The sequence below is a fragment of the Schistocerca cancellata genome, chromosome 6, assembly GCF_023864275.1.
Source record: "Schistocerca cancellata isolate TAMUIC-IGC-003103 chromosome 6, iqSchCanc2.1, whole genome shotgun sequence".
In the NCBI taxonomy this organism is placed as follows: domain Eukaryota; kingdom Metazoa; phylum Arthropoda; class Insecta; order Orthoptera; family Acrididae; genus Schistocerca; species Schistocerca cancellata.
In genome coordinates this window covers 518,292,663-518,314,790 of record NC_064631.1, presented here as the reverse complement: position 1 = coordinate 518,314,790, position 22,128 = coordinate 518,292,663, and the positions used below count along the sequence as shown (strand labels likewise).

Here is a 22,128-nt window from a genome sequence, read left to right as displayed (position 1 = left end):
GGTACCTAGCAGGTGAGTACATCAAGGCACCAGTTGCTAACAATGGGGCATAAAGGCATCCCACCTTTGCAAAACTTTGCAAGTCCATAAAGCCTCGGTGGAGCTAGCTGAAGCTTCCAATGGCATTCCAAAGTTGTTAGCATATTGGTGCCTTGACGTCCTTACTTACTAAATTACCTGAAGAATTTTCTCAGGCCTTGTGTCTGAAAATGCCTGCATCATATTTGTAGCTGCATGGATTTTCTTGTGCACCCTAACCACTTTGAACTTAAAGATTCCCACAACTTTGTGTGCTTCAGTGTCATCTTTCTTTTCACCAGAGCACCTTGACAAGAATCCTTGGAGCTCACTGGCCAGTAATTTGACATAGAGACAGTCAACCTTTAAGGCATATCTAGATGTCAGCAACTTCTTTCTCAGCAGAGGTTACAGGCAGATGGAAAGAGCAGGAAATCAACTTTCAGCAACTGTCACCAGCATGTATGAAGGACATGTTGAGGAGGTGACCCTGGAATCAGCTCAGTGAAAAAGCTACCTCTTTTTCCAGTATATTGACAATACTTACATCATGTGGCCACATGGAAGAGACAAGCTGAATGGTTTCCTCATACATCTGAATTTCACACACCAAAACATCAGTTTTGCCATAGAATTTTAAGCATATGGAGTGCTTCCCTTTCTGGAAAGAAGAGCAAATGGCACATTGGGCCACAGCATATACCATAAGAAGACGCACACCGATCTAAAATTACCAAACTGTACAACTGACAAAAACTGAAGAGGTGCCTCAGGAGGATGTGGCCATTGCGTTTATTCCATTTTGTGGTGTGCTGTCTAGAAAGGTAAGATGAATTTTTGTGAAAGACAAAGTGAAGACTCTCTTCCACCTACCAGCTGAAATACAGGACCTGCTTAGGAAGGTAAAGAACAACCTTTGACTAAGGAAGGCCAATGCCTGTCAGATCCCCTGCCAGTGTGGCATGACATACATAGGTCAGACAATGTGTACTGTTGCAAATTGTTGCTCAGAACACCAATGGCACACCAAACTGCAGCACAGAAGTTGGCAGTTGTGAAACATTACCTACCAGAGTTACACAAAAGGGAATATGACCATACAAAGGTTCTAATACAGGCATTTAACTTCTGGGGCTGTGTCAATAAAGAATCTATTGAGATCTGAGTAAGGGAAGTGATAATCGATTGAGATAATGGCTGCATCCTTAGTAACTCCCAGGAACATGCCATAGTCTGATTAAGAAGAGGAAGAACATATCCCATAGTGAACGGACTTCAGGGGCAAGCAGAGCAACAGCAACAGTAGAGATGCAGCCAGCACACATGCCTGGGTGTAAACCCCAGCTGGAGCAACTTGTCAGTGGAAGTAATAGTAGTAGCAGTAGTAGTAGTAGTATGCACACCCACGTTGGATGCAGACACCACAGACAGAGCAGCTGGTCGAGGGAGGAGGAGAAGTGTTAAAAGTGTTGTGCCTGCCCTTAAGCAGTTAATTCATCAGTGCACCTGTTGATGGCGATGTGTCCTCCTTACCCTGCCAAATAAACTCTCTTGTGACACTAGAATTTAAATGAGGTCGACCATTGCAGCCAAGAATGTATACAAACTCAGCAATGATATTGTGTGTCCTGGACCTGGTGATCTTGTAACATATTCCTAGTTCTGTATATAATAAAATAAACACCTACCGCCATCCTTACAATGTCATTTATTATGTGGCTGTCAGTTTTGGTGCTTCACAGCACCATCTTCAGGCCTTATCTGACACTGAAGGGGTTAACACCATCCGTATACTTCATTCATCAGTGGCCATATCTGTAACTGTTTTTTGCAGACTATCTGTAACAGTGATATTGTCTCTCCAACTATCAACTGAGTCAGCCTATCAGCATCAGCCTGAAGATGGTGCACTGAAGCACCAAAACTGTTAGCCATAAGGATGGCTGTAGGTGTTCCATTTTATTACATAAGGAAACAGCTGAAGTCCCTCAGACCTCCAATCACAAGGATGGATATACAAAAACTATTCCTAGTTCATCCTGCATTGATTGGACAACACGTGTAGCTTAACTATGTAACAACAAAACATTTTTTTCTCCTCACCGGTTTCCTAACATTAATACTTTCCAAATTCTTACTGAAAGCTTGTTGTGTATTGCCTACACCCACATATGTCTGAAGTCTCTGCGCGATATGTTCTCGTTGTGAGTTCCACTGTGAATTTTATATTACGATGGACAGAGTGTAAGTGTTCCTAAGTTTTTCTGCTCACATCAGAAACATGTTGTCCACATACCAACAGAAAAAAAACCTGGTTTCAACTCCTTGGATTCTAGGATCTTTGCATTGTAAGTGTTGTATGAAGGTTCACCGAGACAGTTCATAATGGACTATCTGTCACTACATCGTCAGTTTGTTAAAATATTTTCCATCTAACAGGAAAGAAGTTGACATCAGTTTGTGCCTAAAAAGTTCTGCGAAACATTTGTTCAACTTTTCTGCTATTAGTTCCAAGGATTCATAAAGTGGGACTGTCATACAGAGGGAAATCTACATCGAAACTGACCATAATAGCCATAGCCCAGAGCTGCAGTTGACTGAGGCACTGCACAAAGTCAGCAGAGTTGCAAGTATGGTGTTCACACTTCCCGTATATTCAGTGAGAACGCGTTACAGGTATTTTGCCAGCTGGTATGTAGGTGCACCAAGGTTTCTGTGAGTCTTAGAGAGGAATTCCTTCCTAGAAAGGCCATATAGTCATGGGGACACTGCTGCTCATATACTAACACCCTTAATGACTTTATGTGAGAAGCCTGACTCATTTAGAAGAGTTATCATTTTCCCTCGTTTTTTTCTCGACATTTGTCTGTCTACAGGCAGTGCCATTCAAAGGACCAAAAATCTTCTAATTATAGTTCTCACATGACATTGTGAGCTTAGTGTTGCCCTTATCAGCTGACTGAACTACACTTTTCTTATCCTTCCACGGATTTTTTAGTGCCACTCTTTCTTTCTCGAGGATGCTGGATCTTAGCATTGACATCTTGGTAACTGCTTCACGGCAAACCTCTTTGGCTGTTTCCAGTGGGAAAGAAACTGCGACATATCTAACAGAGCTGATGTAATTTGTTGCTGTAGCAGTTTTGGAATGGATACAAAATGTAGCTCTTTAGAAAGGGTTATCACTGTGTCCTTGCCCAGATATTTGTCAGTGAAAGTAATTACAGTACTACAGTACAGCTCCCTGCATCTTGTCTTGATTTTTTGTGCAAGCAGTTGAATTTTGCTTTGTGATATGTAGACGCTTTCAGCTCCATCAGCATGTTTTATTGCCAACCAATCTCCAAGAGTGGAGAGTGTGTAGCCCAACACTAAAATGTGAAGATGAAGAAACTCTTTTGAAAGAGTTTATTTTACAGTTTCCATTCCCCACTTTGGCCCATATAAACAGATACTCGCCTGCATTTAATTTCTTCTTTCTTCTGGTACTCAACACAAATGGCGTAGATGGAACAAGTGTACCATATAGAACTTTAGCCAAGAGTCCTGTTGTCTCAGCTATACTCCATGTTTTCCAACATAAAATGTTTGCATCTGGAAATGCTTCAAGGCCACCATAATCACAATGGTTGCCCCACACTACAGCAAGTGTCAGCCATGTACTACCTCCATACAGAGCTTGTACATCACATGTGAAGTTCAGGCGGAGTCCTCGAAACACATTCGGACCTCCAATCAGTTGTTGTTTATTGAATTGTCCAGCCAAGTCAATATCAATTGCCTTGAATGCACGATACACAGGAACGCTGTGCCGCAAGCAACGTCGCCATGCACGCCACCGAGGTATTGCTGCGGCACGTTAATACAAGTAAACGTGCCACAGCAATGCCTCGGCGACGTGCATGGCGACGTCGCTTGCGGCACAGCGTTCCTGTGTATCGTGCATTGAAGGCAATCTGAACTTCACATGTGATGTACAAGCTCTGTTTGGAGATAGTACATGGCTGACACTTGCTGTAGTGTGGGGCAACCATTGTGATTATGGTGGCCTTGAAGCATTTCCAGATGCAAACATTTTATGTTGGAAAACATGGAGTATAGCTGAGACAACAGGACTCTTGGCTAAAGTTCCAAGTAAATGTTGCCCGGATTTGAATGCCCGCCACGATTTGAGTCGCGCGCCACAGGCCTCCCAGCCAATCAGAAGGCGCGCGGCAGCAACCGCAGCGGCTAAGTCCGGTGGCTGCCGTGCGCCTTCTGATTGGCTGGGAGGCCTGTGGCGCGCGACTCAAATCGTGGCGGGCATTCAAATCCGGGGGAAAAAAAAAAAAAAATTCTCGAGCGGTCTGGCGCGCTCAATAACCACCACAACACCATGCGTGTGGCAGAGGCATTGCTGTGGCACGTTAACACAGGTGAACGTGACTGTATGTTGTATTATAGACAATAAAGATTACTGGTGACTGTATGTTGTATTATTAAGATTGATCCACTTACCCGAGAACCATCCTTATCTACACCGTGAGATTTTTTTTTTTTAATTAAAACAATATTCACTTATAACTTGGTGGCTGGGCCTCTCTTGGTTGCTCGCTAGGCGGGTGACCTTGAAGCGGACTTAGCCTCTGCGGTGGCTGCCGCGCGCCTTCTGATTGGCTGGGAGGCCTGTGGCGCGTGACTCAAATCATGGCGGGCATTCAAATCCAGGCAACACGGGCCCTAGTATTACTAGGCCCGTGTTGCTTGAAAACTCACATCCGGTAGCTTGCGCAATACTGATAAGGTGGCGCGCCTTATCGGGACATCCGGCGTCTGCGCGCCGGCTGCAGCTGTGCTGCAGTGCGGAGCGTCATTCGCTCTGCGAACGTAGAGGAGTGCTAGTGCCAGATCTGCATGGTGCGTAATCCTGTTTGACATTGATGGGTTAATCTGATGTTCGATATTAGCAAACATAGGTTCAACTTGTTCATTTCAGCACCTCATTAGCATGGTCAGTGCACTGAGGAATCAACCTTTCTTCAGAGCTTAATAAACTTGTGTGAATTGTGGGAGATCTTCACCCAGTAGAGTGAAGTGATGTGATCTCTCAGGTTTTTTCAGCATAACATCATTGCTGTGCTTCCAAGTCTTCTGCTGAGATTTTTTTATGCACAATATTTCAACAACCAATCCAACTGTCATCTTCAGGTGCTGCAGGTTTTTTGTGTACACACTGCCTGGAAACCAACCAAACTGTGAACTACTGTTGGTCTCACAGCACTATTAAAAGCCGAGTTGGATTCCTGATTCCCATTACACCCTTTGATAGTCTTTCTTGCTTTTTAGAAGATCATACTGGTGTTCCACCAAACATACATTCTCTCAGTACGCCCCCGCTCTCGCAGATATGGTGGCCTGCGATATCTTAATAATGGAGTGCTAAACTTCAAACCTTGTTTGTATTGAAAACTCCTGTCACTGTTTATTAGTTTTCTTGTCAATTTTAGTTCAATTGACTCCCTAATTATGCTGTCCCAGAAATTTGACATTCGTACCGCAATGCTGGTCTCATTGTACTTGATTTCATGATTATATTTCAGTCAATGTGTGGTGACAACTGATTTGCTTAGTTGTTTTAGTCAGGTGTGTCACTGATGTTCCTTATACCTCTCCTTGACTGTTCTGATAGTCTGTCCCAGATAAGACATGTCACATATGCATGAAATGTGATGTACAAGTGTCTGACACAATTAATGTAGGGACCACATTTGCTGAGATGTCCATGTATTGAGGTGCCTGAAGTACATGCTTGGACACTAAAACAAATTCTTTTTGATTCTTCCATTTGCCATCAACTTCTTGACAGTGACAGTTTCCATACAGATGACGTTGCATTCTTTATTGTCACTGAGTGATGTGTGTTCTGTCATTAAGGATCAAACCTCCAAGAACCATTCCCATCAAAAAGTCATGTTTCACGGTTCTCCAATGTCCATCAACCTTATGTCTAATTGATCATATCCGAGCAACTTCACACAAGTCTCTTGTGATGTTTTGACAACAGGACATGTTTTTACCTCAGGAAACAATAAAAGCACAGTCTGATTTATCTCTGATACTTCTATGTTTCTCCATGTCTCAATTTTCGTTCCAACATTCCCAAGCAAAATGTCCACTCTTTGTGGAGTAAAGATACTCAACACTGTATTGTGTTTTTGGCTCTTTAGAACTGTTACTTTTACCAGTTTGAAATTTTTTATCCTTTTTCTTACTGATCACTCGTGCTACAAACACACCAACTTATTCATCATCTATGTTTAGTTGGGATTCTCCTCTGATGAGACATTCCATTAACATTTATACATCTTGTTGTCCAGTTGGCATGCTCTTCCACGCTGTTTTAATCGTGCTGTAATTTGATGGCAATGATGCAAGGATTTTTGCCATTTTGGCTATCTCCTACATGCTTGTTCAATTCTGTAGTTGCAGTGCCAGATTTTCATCTTAAACTCATGATCCCTACAGTGAAAACACTTTTTCACCACCAACCCTACCAATCAGACTCAACCAAAGACCAATGTTGAACCCTGCCTAACTCAGTTCACTCCTCCATCCAACTATGATCCACCCCTACTGCCCTCAAACCACCCTCTGTTAACTTTCCAGAACTTCTTAGCCTCGAATCTTGCCTCACCATCATTCCCCAAGTCCCTCTACATGAAAACTAACCTTACATTCGCAAAAAGAATCAAAGTCCACCATCTAAAAACTGATCCCGACCTTATAATCCAACCTGCAGATAAAGGCTCCACCACTGAGGTTGAACCACAAGGTCTACCTGGCAGAAGGACTCTGCCATCTGTCAGATGCATCCCCCTACAAACCTTGCTACAGTGACCCCATTCCAAAAATCCAGCAGGATCTCCAGTCACTCCTCAAATCCTTAGGGTCATACTAGAACCTCTCTCCAGAGTCCACCTCTCTACTCACCCGTACCACTCCCCGCACGCCGATGGCCTTAACACTATTAAAAACTACCTTTCCCAATGCCCGACGGATTCCAAACCAACAACCTCCTTCCTAGATGCCATGACCAACTATATCCTCACTCACAATTACTTCTTCTTTGAAGGCATTACCTACAAACAAAGCTTAGGTACGGCTACGTGCACCTGCATGGCATCATCCTATGCCAACCTATTCCTGGGCCATCTAGAGGAATCCTTCCTAAACACCCAGAATCCTAAACCTCTAACCTGGTTCACATTCATTGATGACATCTTTGCAATCTGTATTGAGGGTAAGGACACCCTATCCAGGTTCCTCCAGAACCTCAACAACGTCTCCCTCATTTGCTTCACCTGGTCCTACTCAACCCAACAAGCCACCTTCCTCAATGTTGACCTCCACCTCAAAGATGGCGACATCAACACCTCTGTCCATATCAAATCTACTAACCACCAGCAATACCTCCACTTTGACAGCTTCCACCCATTCCATACCAAGAAGTCCCTTCCATACAGCATAACCACCCATGGTTGTCGCATCTGCAGTGATGAGCGGGTCTCACTTAGCCCTTCACAGACTTAATTATTCTCTCAACCTTGTACAAAAACAAATCTCCTGTGCCTTGTCTTTCCAGTCTCCTACCACCTTCCAAAGTCCCACCGTCTGGCCATGGAGGAGCATTCCCCTCTTAACTCAGTACCATCGAGGACAGGAGCAACTGAATTGCATTCTCTGACAGGGTTTCGATTACCTCTCGTCGTGCCCTGAAATGAGAAATGTCCTACCCACTATACTTCCCACCCCTCTCACAGTGGTAATCCGCTGTCCACCGAACCTACACAATATACTCGTCCATCTTTACACAACCCCTGCTCCCAACCCCTTACCTCATGGCTCATACCCCTGTAATAGACCTATATACAAGACCTGCCCCATACATCCTCCCACCACCACTTCTTACTCCAGTCCGATCACAAACATCACCCATCCCATCAAAGGCAGGGCTACATGTGAAACCAATCATGTGATCTACAAGCCACGCTGCAACCACTGTGCTGCATCCTATGTGGGCATGCCATCCAAAAACCTGTCTGTCCACAAGAATGGTCACCAACAAACTGTGGCCAAAAAAGAAGTGGACCGCCCGGTTGCTGAGCACGCTGCCAAACATGACATCCTTCATTTCAATGACTGCTTCACAACCAGTGTCACATGGATCCTTCCTGGCAACACCAGCATTTCTGAATTACGCAGATGAGAACTTTCCCTACAATATATCCTATGTTCCCATAACCCTCCTGGCCTCAACCTTCGTTAGTCATTGTCCTCATCCATCCAACCTCCCAGTTCCCATTCCAGCACATATGGTCCTCATTCAGCTATTGCACCCAGTCTTTTTACTTCTCTCCTTTTGCCCTACCCCCTCTCCCCACCTCTCCCTGCCCTCTGTCTAACCTCCCGATTAAACATAAATGCCCTACCCTCTCCACCTTGTCCCTACGTTCTCCCTAGCAGCACGACACTGTCTGCCACCCCTATCCTAATATCCTTGCCCCTCCCCACCACTGGCACCTCCTTACTCCCACCCAGTTGCCACTCCCATCATGCACTGGTGATGCTGCTCGCAGTGTGGCTACAGTTTCCTTAGACGGCAGTCGTGTGTGTGTGAGTTGCGTTTGCGCGCGTGTGTGCATATGTGCTTGTGTGTGGTCTATTTTTGATGAAGGCCTTATAGGCCAAAAGCTTTATTTTTGTTGTGCCTATCTGCAACTCAGCATCTCCACTATATGGTGAGTGGCAACTTTCCTTTTCATAATATTGTTTCATTCCCAGTCATCTGATATTTTTGAAATTGCTGAGTTAAGGTTAACATATGTGCTTCTGGCTGTTGCTTGTGAATGAAATGCAACTTATTCTACATTCCATGTGCTCTCTCATAAAGTAATACATTTTACCTTTGATTGTTATCTGTCAGTAAATAAAATTTCATAAACCTTGAGAAGTACTGTATTGCAGAATTTCCAGGACATCATAATTCTTCACATATAATTTCATGAAATGCTTCACAGAAATTTCTTCTACCATTTTAGATTACCTTTTTCCCCCAAGCAGATCAGTATTGAAATAACAAAACGTAACAGTTGACAGTGTTTTTCTGAGTAACTTCTCATTGTACAACTTATCTAATTCTGGAATGAGATTTTCACTCTGCAGCGGAATGTGTGCTGATATGAAACTTCCTGGCAGATTAAAACTGTGTGCCGGACCAAGACTCGAACTCGGAACCTTTTCCTTTCACGGGCAAGTGCTGTACCAATTGAGGAGGAGAGCTTCTGTGAAGTTTGGAAGGTAGGAGACGAGGTACTGGTGGAATTAAAGCTGTGAGGGCGAGGTGTGAGACATGCTTGGGTAGCTCAGTTGGTAGAGCACTTGTCCATGAAAGGCAAAGGTCAGAGTTCGAGTCTCGTTTGTCTAATTCTTCCAGGCAAACTGCATGATGCCAGGGCCCAAAACCTGATGTAGTATTTAAAAATTTGCCAAGACAAACAATGTTTTTGTATCAAGTAAATTACTAATTTATTTAATGTAAGTAGTGTTCTTTACAGTGACTGGCTTAAGACTAAGAACACACATAATGCTGATGAATACACGGTAAATGCTTGCACATCTTTATGCTTTAGCACACTATAACTAAATGCAAGCACACAGAGCTTTCTGAGCGGAGAAAGGTTTTAAATATTCCAGTAACTCTTCAACTTTTTCTGCTCTGTGTGGCCACACAACAAACTTGTTGTCCGTGTACCAATAAAAACACATTGGTTTCAACTACAACCTTTGCATCAAAGTGTTACATGTATAGGTTCACCCCAATGGTGAATAATGGACTACCCATTGCCACAGCATCAGTTTGTTCATAATATTTTACATTGAACAGGAAGTAGGTGGGTTTCAGGAAATACATAAAATGTTCCGTGAAACATTCCTCAAACTTTTTTGCAGTTAGTTCCAAGGATTCAGAAAGTGAGACTCTTGTAACTCGGCAGAATGCCTGCAGTGTCGGTTAGACCGTCGGCAAGAGCACACTGCTCGTTCCTGCTACTAATAAGGTGACTACACCGTTCGTTTGTTGCATATTTTTACGAACTTCAAACAGGAGCGATTTATTTTCAGTTATGTGTGTAGGTACTAGTTTATTTTTGTAATTTTTTGCATGTTATAGTTCTTACTAGGCACAACCTTTTATTTCAATAACAGTGTAGTGTACAGTACCGCCGTTGCTATCGACCGTTGTATCAACTCTCGTATCGTGCAAGCTTTTGTTTGTTTGGTTAGAACAGCTCAGTGTCAGTTAGAGCCGGCCGATGTGGCCATGCGGCTCTAGGCGCTTCAGTCTGGAACCGCGTGACCGCTACGGTCGCAGGTTCGAATCCTGCCTCGGGTATGGATGTATGTGATGTCCTTAGGTTAGTTAGGTTTAAGTAGTTCTAAGTTCTAGGGGACTAATGACCTCAGAAGTTAAGTCCCATAGTGCTCAGAGCCATTTGAACCATTTGTCAGTTAGACCATCAGCGAGAGCGCACCGCTAGTTCCAGCTACTAATAAGGTGAGTACACCGTTCGCTTGTTACATATTTTTACAAGCTTCAAACAGGAGCGATTGCAGTAATGGATAGGAAGTACAGATTGAGGTTGCTGTCATGGGGCGTCACTGTGGGGGATCGGACGCGAGGATGCGAGGGACGTTAAGCACATCCCACGTGTCCTCTGATTGGTCCCTTGCTGTGACCTCCCCAGGTACTGCCTCCACTGTGGTCGAGTGGGAGATCATTCCAAAGTCTGGCAGGCAACGAAAAACTTTCCGAGGGGCCGATCGTAGGGCCTCCCCGGTTCGTTTGACGAACAAGTTTCGGGGGTTATCTATGGCTGACGATGTCTCTGAGCCGGATGCAGTCATCCACCCTGTTCCAGAGGAAGCTTCTCGGCCCACCTGGTCTGGGCATTCACAGAGGGTGGGTTTGCTGCTAGTTGGGAGCTCCAACATTAGGTGCGTAATGGGGCCCCTTAGGAACATGGTTGCCAAAGAGGGGAAGGAAGTCAGTGTGCGCTGCGTGTGCATTCCGGGGGGAGTCATTCCGGATGTGGAAAGGGTGCTTCCAGATGCCATGAAGAGTACAGGGTGCAGCCAACTGCAGGTGGTGGCTCATGTCAGTACTAGTGACATGTGTCGCTTTGGTTCGGAGCAGGTTCTGTCTGGTTTTGGGCGGCTAGTGGAAATGGTAAAGACTGGCAGTCTTGCTTCCGAGATTAAGGCGGAGCTCACCATCTGCAGCATCGTCGATAGAACCAACTGCGGTCCTATGGTGCAGAGCCGAGTGGAGACTCTGAATCAGAGGCTCAGGTGGTTCTGTGACAATGTAGGCTGCAGATTCCTTGACGTGCACCATCGGATGGTGGGTTTCCGGGTTCCACTTAATAGGTCAGAAGTCCACTACACACAGGAGGCAGGTAGCGGGGGCTGTGTGGAAGGGACTGGGCGGTTTTTTTTAGGTTAGAGGATCTCAGGGAACCACAGAAGGGGCATCCGTCTAAAAGTGGGCAGGTAAAACACTGTAAGGTAGTTGTAGAAATGATTGGTATTGTAGTTGTAAATTGTCGTAGCTGTGTTGGGAAAGAATCAGAGCTCCAAGCCCTAATAGAAAGCACTGAAGCTCAAATAGCTGTAGGGACAGAGAGCTGGCTAAAGCTGGAAATAAGTTCAGCCGAAATTTTTTCAAACAATCGAACAGTGTTCAGAAAGGATAGATTAAATACAGTTGATGGTGGAGTATTTATTGCTGTGAGAGGTAGTTTGCCTTGTAGCAAAATTGAAGTTGATAGTTCGTGTGAAATAGTATGGGTAGTGGTTATACCTGACAATTGGATTAAACTATTAATTGGATTGTTTTACCAACCCCCGACTGAGAAGATATAGTTGCTGAATAGTTCAAAGAAATCTTGACTCTCATTTCAAATAAGTACCCCGCTCATACAATTATAGTCAGTGGTGACTTCAATCTACCCTCGATATGCTGGAAAAATTATATGTTTAAAGCCGGCGGCAGGCATATAATATGATCCAAAATTGTACTGAATGCTTTCTCAGAAAATTATTTGAACAATTAGTTCGTGAGCCCAGTCGAAGCGTAAATGGTTGCGAAAGCATACTTGACCTTTTAGCAACAAATAATCCTGGACAAATAGTGAGTATTGTGACGAATACAGGGATTAGCGACCACAAGGCACTTGCTGCTAGGCTGAATAATGTAACACCTACAACCATCAAAAAGAAACGCAAAATATCCCTCTTTAAAAAAGCTGATAAAAATGCTCTTAACACCTTTTTAAGAGACAGCCTTCACTCCTTCCAACCTGATCATGTAAGTGTAGAAAAGCTGTGGAAAAGCTGTGGAATGTTTTCAAACATCGACAACAATTGAGAGAGATATACCACAGAAATTAATAAGTGATGGTACTGATCCCCCATGGTACACAAAACAGGTCAGATCGTTGTTGCAGAAGCAACAAAAAAAAACATTCCAAATTTAAAAGAACGCAAAATCCCCAAGATTGGCAAAGTTTTACAGAAGTTGGAAATATAGCACATACTTCAATACGAGATGCTTTTAATAATTTCCACAATGAAATTCTGTCTCGAAATCTGGCAGAAACCCCAAAGCACACCAGTGGCAAGACGCAATCAATACCTTCACTGCGTGATGACAACGGTGAAGTCACTGATGACAGTGCCACTAAAGCGGAGTTATTAAACTCGGTTTTCCGAAACTCCTTCATCAAGGAAGATGAAATAAATATTCCTGAATTCCAATCCAGAACAACTGCCAAGATGAGAAACATAGAAGTAGATATCCTCGGTGTAACAAAGCAGCTTAAATCACTTAATAAAGGCAAGGCCTCCGGTCCAGATTGTATACCAGTCAGGTTCCTCTCAGAGTATGCTGAAAAAATAGCTCCATATTTAGCAATTACATACAACCACTCACTCACAGAAAAGTCCGTACCTAAGGACTGGAAAATTGCTAAAGTTACACCTATACCCAAAAAGGGAAGTAGGAGTAATCCGCTGAATTACAGGCCTATATCACTAACGTCAATTTGCTGGAAATTTGCTAAAGTCACACCAATACCCAAAAAGGGAAGTAGGAGTAATCCGCTGAATTACAGGCCTATATCACTAACGTCAATTTGCTGGAAATTTTGGAACATATGAAGTACCTCGAAGAAAACGATTTATTGACACATAGTCAGCACGGATTCAGAAAATATTGTTCTTGTGAAACACAACTAGTTCTTTATACTCATGAAGTAATAAGTTCTATCGAAAGGGGATGTCAAATTGATTCTATATTTTTAGATTTACAGAAGGCTTTAGACACCGTTCCTCACAAGCGTCTTCTAACCAAACTGCGTGCCTATGGAGTATCGCCTCAGTTATGCGACTGGATTCGTGATTTCCTGTCAGAAAGGTCACAGTTCATAGTAGTAGATGGAAAGTCATCGAGTAAAACAGAAGTAATATCAGGCGTTCCCCAAGGAAGTGTTATAGGCCCTCTATTTTTCCTGATCTATATTAACGACATAGGAGACAATCTGAGTAGCCGTCTTAGATTGTTTGCAAATAATGCTGTCATTTGTAAAGTCATCAGATGATCAAAACGATGTAAATGATTTAGATAAGATATCTGTGTGGTGCGAAAGTGGCAATTGACCCTGAATAAAGAAAAGTGTAATGTTATTCACATGAGTACTAAAAGAAATGAGCTAAATTTCAATTATGCGATAAGTCACACAAATCTGAAGGCTGTAAATTCAACTAAATACTTACGGATTACAATTATGAATAACCTAAATTGGAACGATCACATAGATAATATTATGGGTAGAGCAAACCAAAGACTGCCATTCATTGGCAGAACACTTAGAAGGTGCAACGGGTCTACTAAAGAGACTGCTTACACCACACTTGTCCACCCTATTCTGGAGTATTGCTGTGCGGTGTGGGATCTGCATCAGGTGGGACTGACGGATGACATCAAAAAAGTACAAAGAAGGGCAGCTCATTTTGTATTATCGCAAAATATGGGAGATAGTGTCACAGACATGATAAGTGAATTGGATTGGCAATCATTAAAACAAAGGCGTTTTTCGTTGCGACGGGATCTTCTCATGAAATTTCAATCACCAGTTTTCTCCTCTGATTGCGAAAACAGTGTTGCCACCCACCTACATAGGTAGAAATGATCATCACAATAAAATAAGAGAAATCAAGGCTCGCACAGAAAAATTTAAGTGCTTGTTTTTCCCGTGCGCTGTTCGAGAGTGGAATGGTAGAGAGACAGCTTGAAGGTGGTCAATTGAACCCTCTGCCAGGCACTTTATTGTGAATAGCAGAGTAATCACATAGATGTAGATGTAGATGTAGATGTAGATGGAAGCACACCTTTAAAGGTAAAGCCTTGCTACTGGAAGACCTTTCCAAACTCTCTCTACTGTACTGCCATATGTTATGTGAAAAACACACTTAATTCAGCTGTCTTTCTGCTCTCCACAGGGCAATTAACTATTATTATTATTAATCATGTGGCTCAATGACACGGTGCAAGTTTTTCTAATAAGATGCTACTTCAGTGACTCGCATGTCCCATTAACAATTATGAGTCTGAGGAAATCTTTCTAAAATATTTTATTTTGGTTGTATTATATATAAATTGATTTGAAACTCAGAGACAGAAGACCAAGACAATGACTAAGACTCGGTTACAATGATATGGTGAAGTCTGACATTGAGCACAGAGGATAGCATCAAAGAGGAAGGGAAGTTTAAGGACCATAATTTGTGGAAAATTTCATTCGCCGATCCATCAAATATGATGAACGACGTAGGATGTGGTGGTGGTGGTGGTGGTGGTAGTGGCATTGGTGGTGGTGGTATGATGTATTATATACAGCCAAAATAAAATATTTCCAGCACACATTATTTGTGGAAGATTTAACAGTTATTTTGCAATTTTGCAGTCATATCTCAATAACTCTCTTGGAGTTGTGGAGTACTAATTGATGTTAATACAGGAACTGAGTGTTACCATGTTTTTTCTGTGATGCCTCTGTTACAGTTTTTCTATCGCAACCAGAATCCAATTGATATGAAACGCTTCATATCTAAAGTATACTACTTATTGGAAACTACAAGCAGTGATGTACATCCAAGAAAGTACCTAGCTGCATTTTCTCCGGTTACAAAAGATGTGTATCCTGTATATCAACAATACCCTACATTGATTGTTGACTACAAGGTTAGTTACCATGACCCATTACCATTTCTGTAGATACTGAAGTTCTGAATCTTCAGCTTGTGATTTGCTCGTTAATCAGATCTGATTTTTGAGCTTATTATAATTATTATTACTAAAACAAATAATTATTACTTGGGAAGTGCATACTGCTTACCCTTCCCATGTCTGTGTTTTGTTTTGTTTTTGGATTTTACACTTATTAACAGTAAACTAAAAACTATGACTAGTGCATCAGTTGGAGCTAAACGCATGGGACGTACCGTTTTGGAAATTGTTAGGGGAGCCATTATTCTGATATCCACCGTGTCAAGAGTGTGCCAAAAATGCCAAATTTCAGACATTGCCTCTCAAAATGGACAAACCAGTGGTTAATGACCACTTAATAACCGAGAGCAGCGGCATTCTCATACAGCTGTCAGTACTAAAAGCAACCAATACTGTGTGAAATAACAGCAGAAATCAATGTGGGATGCATGATAAACATATCCATTGGGCAAAATTTGGCATTAATGGACTATGGCAGCAGACAACCAACACAAGTGCTTTTGCTAACAGCACAGCCTGCAGTGCCCCTTCTGAGCGCGTGACCATATTGGTTGGATTCTAGACTACTAGAAAACCATGGCCTGGTCAGAAGAGTTCCAGTTTCAGTTATTAAGAGCTGATGGAAGGATTCGAGTGTCACGCAAACACCATGAAGCCATGGACCCAAGTTGTCAACAAGGCACTGTTCAAGCTAGTGGTGACTCCATAAACGGGTGGGCTGTGTTTATTCGGAATGGACTGAGTCCTCTTGTCCGACAGAACCGATCATTAACTGGAGATGATTATGTTTGGTTACTTAGAGATCCTTTGCAGCCATTCATGGCCTTCAAGTTCCCAAACAGTGATGGAATTTTTACGGATGACATTGCGCCTTGTCACTGGGCCACATTTGTTCACAATTGGTTTGAAGAATGTTCTGGACAATGGAAACGTATGAGTTGGCCACCCGCATCACCCAACATGAAACTATTTGAACATTTATGGGATGTGATAGAGAGGTTGGTTCATGCACAGAATCCTGCAGCGGTTACACTTTCACAATTGTGGATGGCTGTAGAGGCAGCATGACTCGGTATTTCTGCAGGTGACTTCCAGTGACTTGTCGAGTCCATGCCAACCTTGGGTTGCTGCAACTACACCAGGCAGGAGAAGGTCCGACATGATTTTAGGAGCTATCCCATGACTTTTGTCACATTACAGTAAATGTATAATTTCCTTGTTCAGACTGTAAAACTGTCCTCAAAGAATTCTTTAGTAGGAGGGACATACTTTTCCACCAGGCAGATATAGAGTAATCTTTTCAGTGACCATCTCTCCTTGTTCAGTATATTACTGTCTTCTATTTTATTGTAAATTTTTAACTGGATGTGCTCTTGTGTTTGGGCATAGAGTTTTAAACAATGTGTTTGGAGTTTAAAATTTTCTCTGTGGTGAGTGCTATCGTTTTGGTTGAAACGGAGAAAGTTATGTATATGTTGATTTTTATGTAAAAAGGGAAGGAGTAGATAGTATTTTTAGATTTTCTAATACTGGTTGACATGATCCCTGTTGTTTGGCAACATTCATGTCCCTAAATTAATTTATATATGGTATTTCTCTCTCTCTCTCTCTCTCTCTCTCTCTCTCTCTCTCTCTCGTCCTAGGAGTCTTATGACATAATGAATAATTGACTCAAATGAATATCTGACTCAAAGTAAGAGTGATAGACTACCTTTCTGATGTCTGTGCTTGTGGCAGTTGATAAAATATACATTGCAAAAGCTAGGTTGGCCTGTACGTATCTTCAGGAGGTTAAATTGCTGCACTGCTGATAAACATTAAAAATAGCAACAACTATACCCAGGTTTTGAAACAGCCAGTTCTTTCCTCAGGAAACTAATAGCTGCAAAAGCTAAATATAGCTTTTTCCATATCTACTGCCAGTAGAGTAATTCTACCAACTGAACATAAATACTGGCCAGCCATTCGGTCTGATTGAAATTATGGCTACTGTGATTTAAGATGAGAGGCAGAACTTATGTTTGGACATCAAAAAGACGTGGTTGGGCCTAGAATGCTGTGCTAAAATTTGCTACATTGTAATGACTTTGGAGAAAATGAGAATATTTGTATAACAAATTTTGCAACACATGAGAGTATCTGACTAGTGCTGATCACATCTGTGATGAAGGGCTATAGAAGAAAAGAAACCATACATATTAGGTTCTGAACTGTAACTGTATAAACACTGTGAAACTTACCTGTTTCCGTTATCTGTATTTAAAAATCTGTACTTAACCTCGAAATGATGGAGACACATTATGATACCTGAAGGTAATTCATCATCATCAGCCATTCTACATCCACTACTGGAGAAAAATCTCCTCCAGAATTTTTCAAGCATTGTGGTTTTAATATTTTTTTTGTGTGGGATCAGGATAGTAAAGACATGATTATATTAAGGGAATTTTCATTCATAAAGCAGGCTTATCACATTCACATAGTTCAATACTGTTCTATCTTGATTTAATTGAGCTTAACTTAAATTCCATAAGGCAGTGAAGCAATTTCGAAGTCTCGGTGCGACGAAAATTGTCAGTCGATCTCCTGAAAACATTTGTAATAATTATTAACTTTCGGTGATCACATGGGGAAGACCGGAGATCTGCTGGTAAGACCGTGTTAGCCTATGTATTTGAACTGGATATCTTGAGCATACAAAACAGCAGGTTCGTCCAGTGTAAATCAGATGTTCCCCACTGATCCCGTGCAACACAGCATAGTAAGCAGACACTGTCAATAATAATCAGTTAAATAATACATGAACACACTTACTTTAGTTAAGTTCATGTATTAAATTCCTTCTCATACAGAATCTCATCAAGATGGTGACTAGCTCAACAATACATACATACATATACATCCTCCTTCTTTCACAGCTAATCGGCAAGATCTCAATCGTTCGTTTCCTAAGAGAAAACATAGATAGCAGAGAAGCTATTCCATGGAGTAAATGGACGCTCCAAGGAATAATAGGGCTTGAAACTACTTTGCATTGATAATCATCATATATTAAAGTTTAGGAATCGGTAAGATAAGAAGAGATATTTCAAGATATGTACTGAGTTATATAATTTATAAAATTTCTGAAAATATCGCGGAGAGACCGCAGCAAGAGACATTACATGGTCTCCAATTATACGCACCTATGTTGCTCCATGTCTTCTAATGCCATTTACCCATCTTCCATTAGGTAGTTTGCTTCATCTTTTCAAAGAAGACAGATAGTCCTTGTACATTTATTGTAATGTTCTCTTGAATTTCTGTCTCCCAAATCAAAACGTCACATTTGCACTATTAGTATTGCTGTTGACAATCCCCCCTCCCTCCTCCTTATGGGTTCTCCTCTTGTCCCAATAATTAGAAAAAGGTTTCGAGATATTTATGTTATCTTTTGTTATTCCAAAAAGTAAACTTATTATAATGTTAAGTTTTCATAGTTATATTTTTAACGTTATCAGATATTTTATTTTACCTTTTGTTAAAACTTGACAAACAGGCTCAGCAAATGGATCAGATAAGAAAAGAAAAAGAAGAACTGAAACAAAAAGAAGAGGCATTACTGAAATCAATATCTGCTCAGGAAAAGAAGAGAAATGAAGAAAAGCGCACAGAGGCCGAGAAGGCTCGCTTGCAAAGTAAGGCAGATATGCATGTCACAATTTTCTTTCATTACCATTAAAAAATAGTAAATATGAAATAATCAAAAGTCATTAAAAAAAGTTGTAGTTTTGTTAGATAACTTTAGAGAATCACTTTAGATTAAGTTATGAAGAATAGTCATGATCTTTATTTGAGGAACACAGGGGAACACTGCTGTCTGAGAGCTTCTGACTGCTGGCTGGGTATTCTGATTCAGGTTTTCTGTAGCTAAAAGTAGTAAAAAGTATTCTGATTCAGGTTTTCTATAGCTAAAAGTAGTAAAAAAAACAGCCTCAATTGCACAGTCATTTATTATAAATATGCCCGGTTACAGCCTCTAGTAGTAGGCTATCTTCAGATAATGCACCATCCGGCTGATGATGGTGATGAAGATGATGATGATGATGATGATGATGATGATGATGATGATGATGCTTGGAATAACTGTGCTGACGCATCACAAAGCAATGTGAGCAGTTTTGCTTAATGATGGTGGCATCCTCCTGGGTAAAATATTCATAATTTAAAATCTCCGACATTCGGATCTGTAGCCAGCATCTACTCAGGAGGAAGATGTCATCAGGCAAACAAAACTGGTGTTTCATAGGCCAGAGGTGTGGGATGTTAGATCCTTTAATTGGGTAAGTAGGTTAGACAATTTACAAAGGGAAATGGATAGCTCTGTGGGAAGTAAAGAGCAGTGGCAGGAGGAACAGGACTTTTGGTCGGGTGAGTGCAGAATTATAAATACAAAATCAACAGGAGTTATGCAGGCATAGATCTAATAATGGATTAAAAAATAGAAATGTGGGTAAATTGGGGAATGCCAAAACAGATAGGAAACCAACACCCATAACGGTAGTACAAATTATATACCTACTAACTTCACAGATGGTAAAGTAAAGAGATTCAAATAACGTATGATGAGATAAAATAAATTATTCAAATAGTTAAGGGAGAAGAAAATTTAACTGTGATGGTGAACTGAAATTTGATGGTAGAAAAGGAAAAGTTGTAGGAGAACGTGGGCTGAGACAAATAATGAAGCAATGTGCTAAAATTTTGCACAGAGCACAATTTAATCATTGCTAACATATGATTTAAGACACATAAAAGATGGTTGTGTGTATTGAAGAGATCTGGAGACACTGAAATGTTTCAGATAGATTGTATAAAGCTAACAAAGAGATCCTGAAACCAGATTCTAAGTGCAAAACATTTCCAGGGGCATATTCACACACTGACCATAATTTATTGGTTAGGAATTGCAGTCTGAAATTGCAGAAAGGTGGGAAATTAAGGATATGGAACACGGAAAATTGAAAGAATTGGAGGTTGTGAGTGTTTCAAAGGAAGAAATAGACAAAAAATTCTGAAATGGGGAAAGGGATGCAGTAGAAGGGATATTTTTGAGAGATGAAATAGAGAAACAGCAGATTATGAAATAGGCAAAAAGACAGGACCCAGTAGAAATCGTTGGATAACACAGGAGATATTGAATTTATTTGACAAAAGGAGAAACTATAAAAACACTACAAAGGAAGCAGGCAAAAGGGAATACAGGCATCTAAAAACTGAAACTGAAAGAATGTTAAATATCTTAGTAGTTATGCCTAGAGAGAAAATGCGAGGCTGTAGAAGCATTTATTTGCCTCCTATAGGGAAATTACATCTACATCGATACTCCGCAAATCACATTTAAGTGCTTGGCAGAGAATTCGTCAAATCACCTCAACAATTCTCTATTATTCCAAACTTGTATAGCACGCAGATAGAACGAACACCTATATCTTTCTGTATGAGCTCTGATTTCCCTTATTTTATCATGGTGATTGTTTCTGCCCATGTAGGTTGGCGTCAACAAAGTACTTTCACATTCACAGCAGAAGGTTGGTGATTGAAATTTTGTGAGAAGGTTCCTCCACAATGAAAAACACCTTTGTTTTAATTATGTCCATCCCAAATCGTGTATCATTTCCCTGACACACACTCCCCTATTTTGGGATAATACAAATTGTGCGGCCCGTCTTTGAACTTTTTCGATGTACGCTGTCTATCCTATCTGGTGAAGATCCCACACCACGCAGCAGTATTCTAAAAGAGGACGGACAGGTGTAGTGTAGGCAGTCTCCATAGTAGACCTGTTACATTTTCTGAGTGTCCTGCCAATAAAATGCAACCTTTGGTTAGCCTTCCCCACAACATTTTCCATGTGTTCCTTCCAATTTAAGTTGTTTGTAATTAGGTATTTAGCTGAATTTACAGTCTTTAGATTTGACTGATTTACCATGTAACCAAAGTTTAATGGTGCCTTTTTAGTACTAATGTTGATGACCTCAAACTTTTCGTTATTTAGCGTCAGTTGCCAATTTTTTCACCATATGGACATCTTTTCTAAATTGTTTTGTAATATGTTTTGGTCTTCTGATGACTTTACTAGTTGATAAACGACAGCATCATCTGTAACCAACCTAAGCTGGCTGCTCAGATTGTCTCTCAAATCATTTATAGAGATAAGTAACAGCAAAGAGCCTATAGCACTACCTTGGGGAACGCCAGAAATCACTTCTGTTTTAGTCGATGATTTTCCGTCAAGTACTATGAACTGTGAACTTTCTGACAGGAAATTATGAGTCCAGTCGCATAACTGAGATTATATTCCGTAAGCACACAATTTCACTACAAGCCCCTTGTGTGGTACAGTCTCAAAAGCCTTCCAGAAATCGAGAAATATGGGATCAATTTGAAATCACTTGTCAGTAGCACTCAGCACTTCATGCGAGTAAAGAGCTAGTTGTTTCACATTAGAGAAACTTCCAGAGAAAGGAGTAGCGGCTGTATTATTATCAAGAGCTCAGATTGCAAGACAGTACTAAGAAAAGAAGGGAAAGGTGGAAGGAGCATCCCATCAGTCTAAGCAGTTTTGAGTCTAGATTAATAAAAAATAAAGAAAAGTTAAGATGGTTTTTTAATGCTTCAGGTGTTGTACGTAGTCCTTCACCCACTTGAGTGTAACAGACAGTCATGTGAAACTGTCTTAAAAGTTC

At 41.3% G+C, this 22,128-nt stretch overlaps 1 protein-coding gene across 4 annotated transcripts in view; it reads left to right on the top strand.

Annotated features, from left to right (window-relative positions):
• Nucleotides 1-22,128, top strand: part of LOC126190807 (TBC1 domain family member 31) — a 277,761-nt gene that overhangs the window by 186,739 nt on the left and 68,894 nt on the right. For all 4 annotated transcript variants that reach the window (XM_049931366.1, XM_049931369.1, XM_049931367.1 and 1 more), the window contains 2 exons: nucleotides 15,176-15,355; nucleotides 18,939-19,077. In XM_049931366.1, the coding sequence (XP_049787323.1) occupies nucleotides 15,176-15,355; nucleotides 18,939-19,077 (319 nt within the window). The remainder of the gene's footprint in view (nucleotides 1-15,175; nucleotides 15,356-18,938; nucleotides 19,078-22,128) is intronic.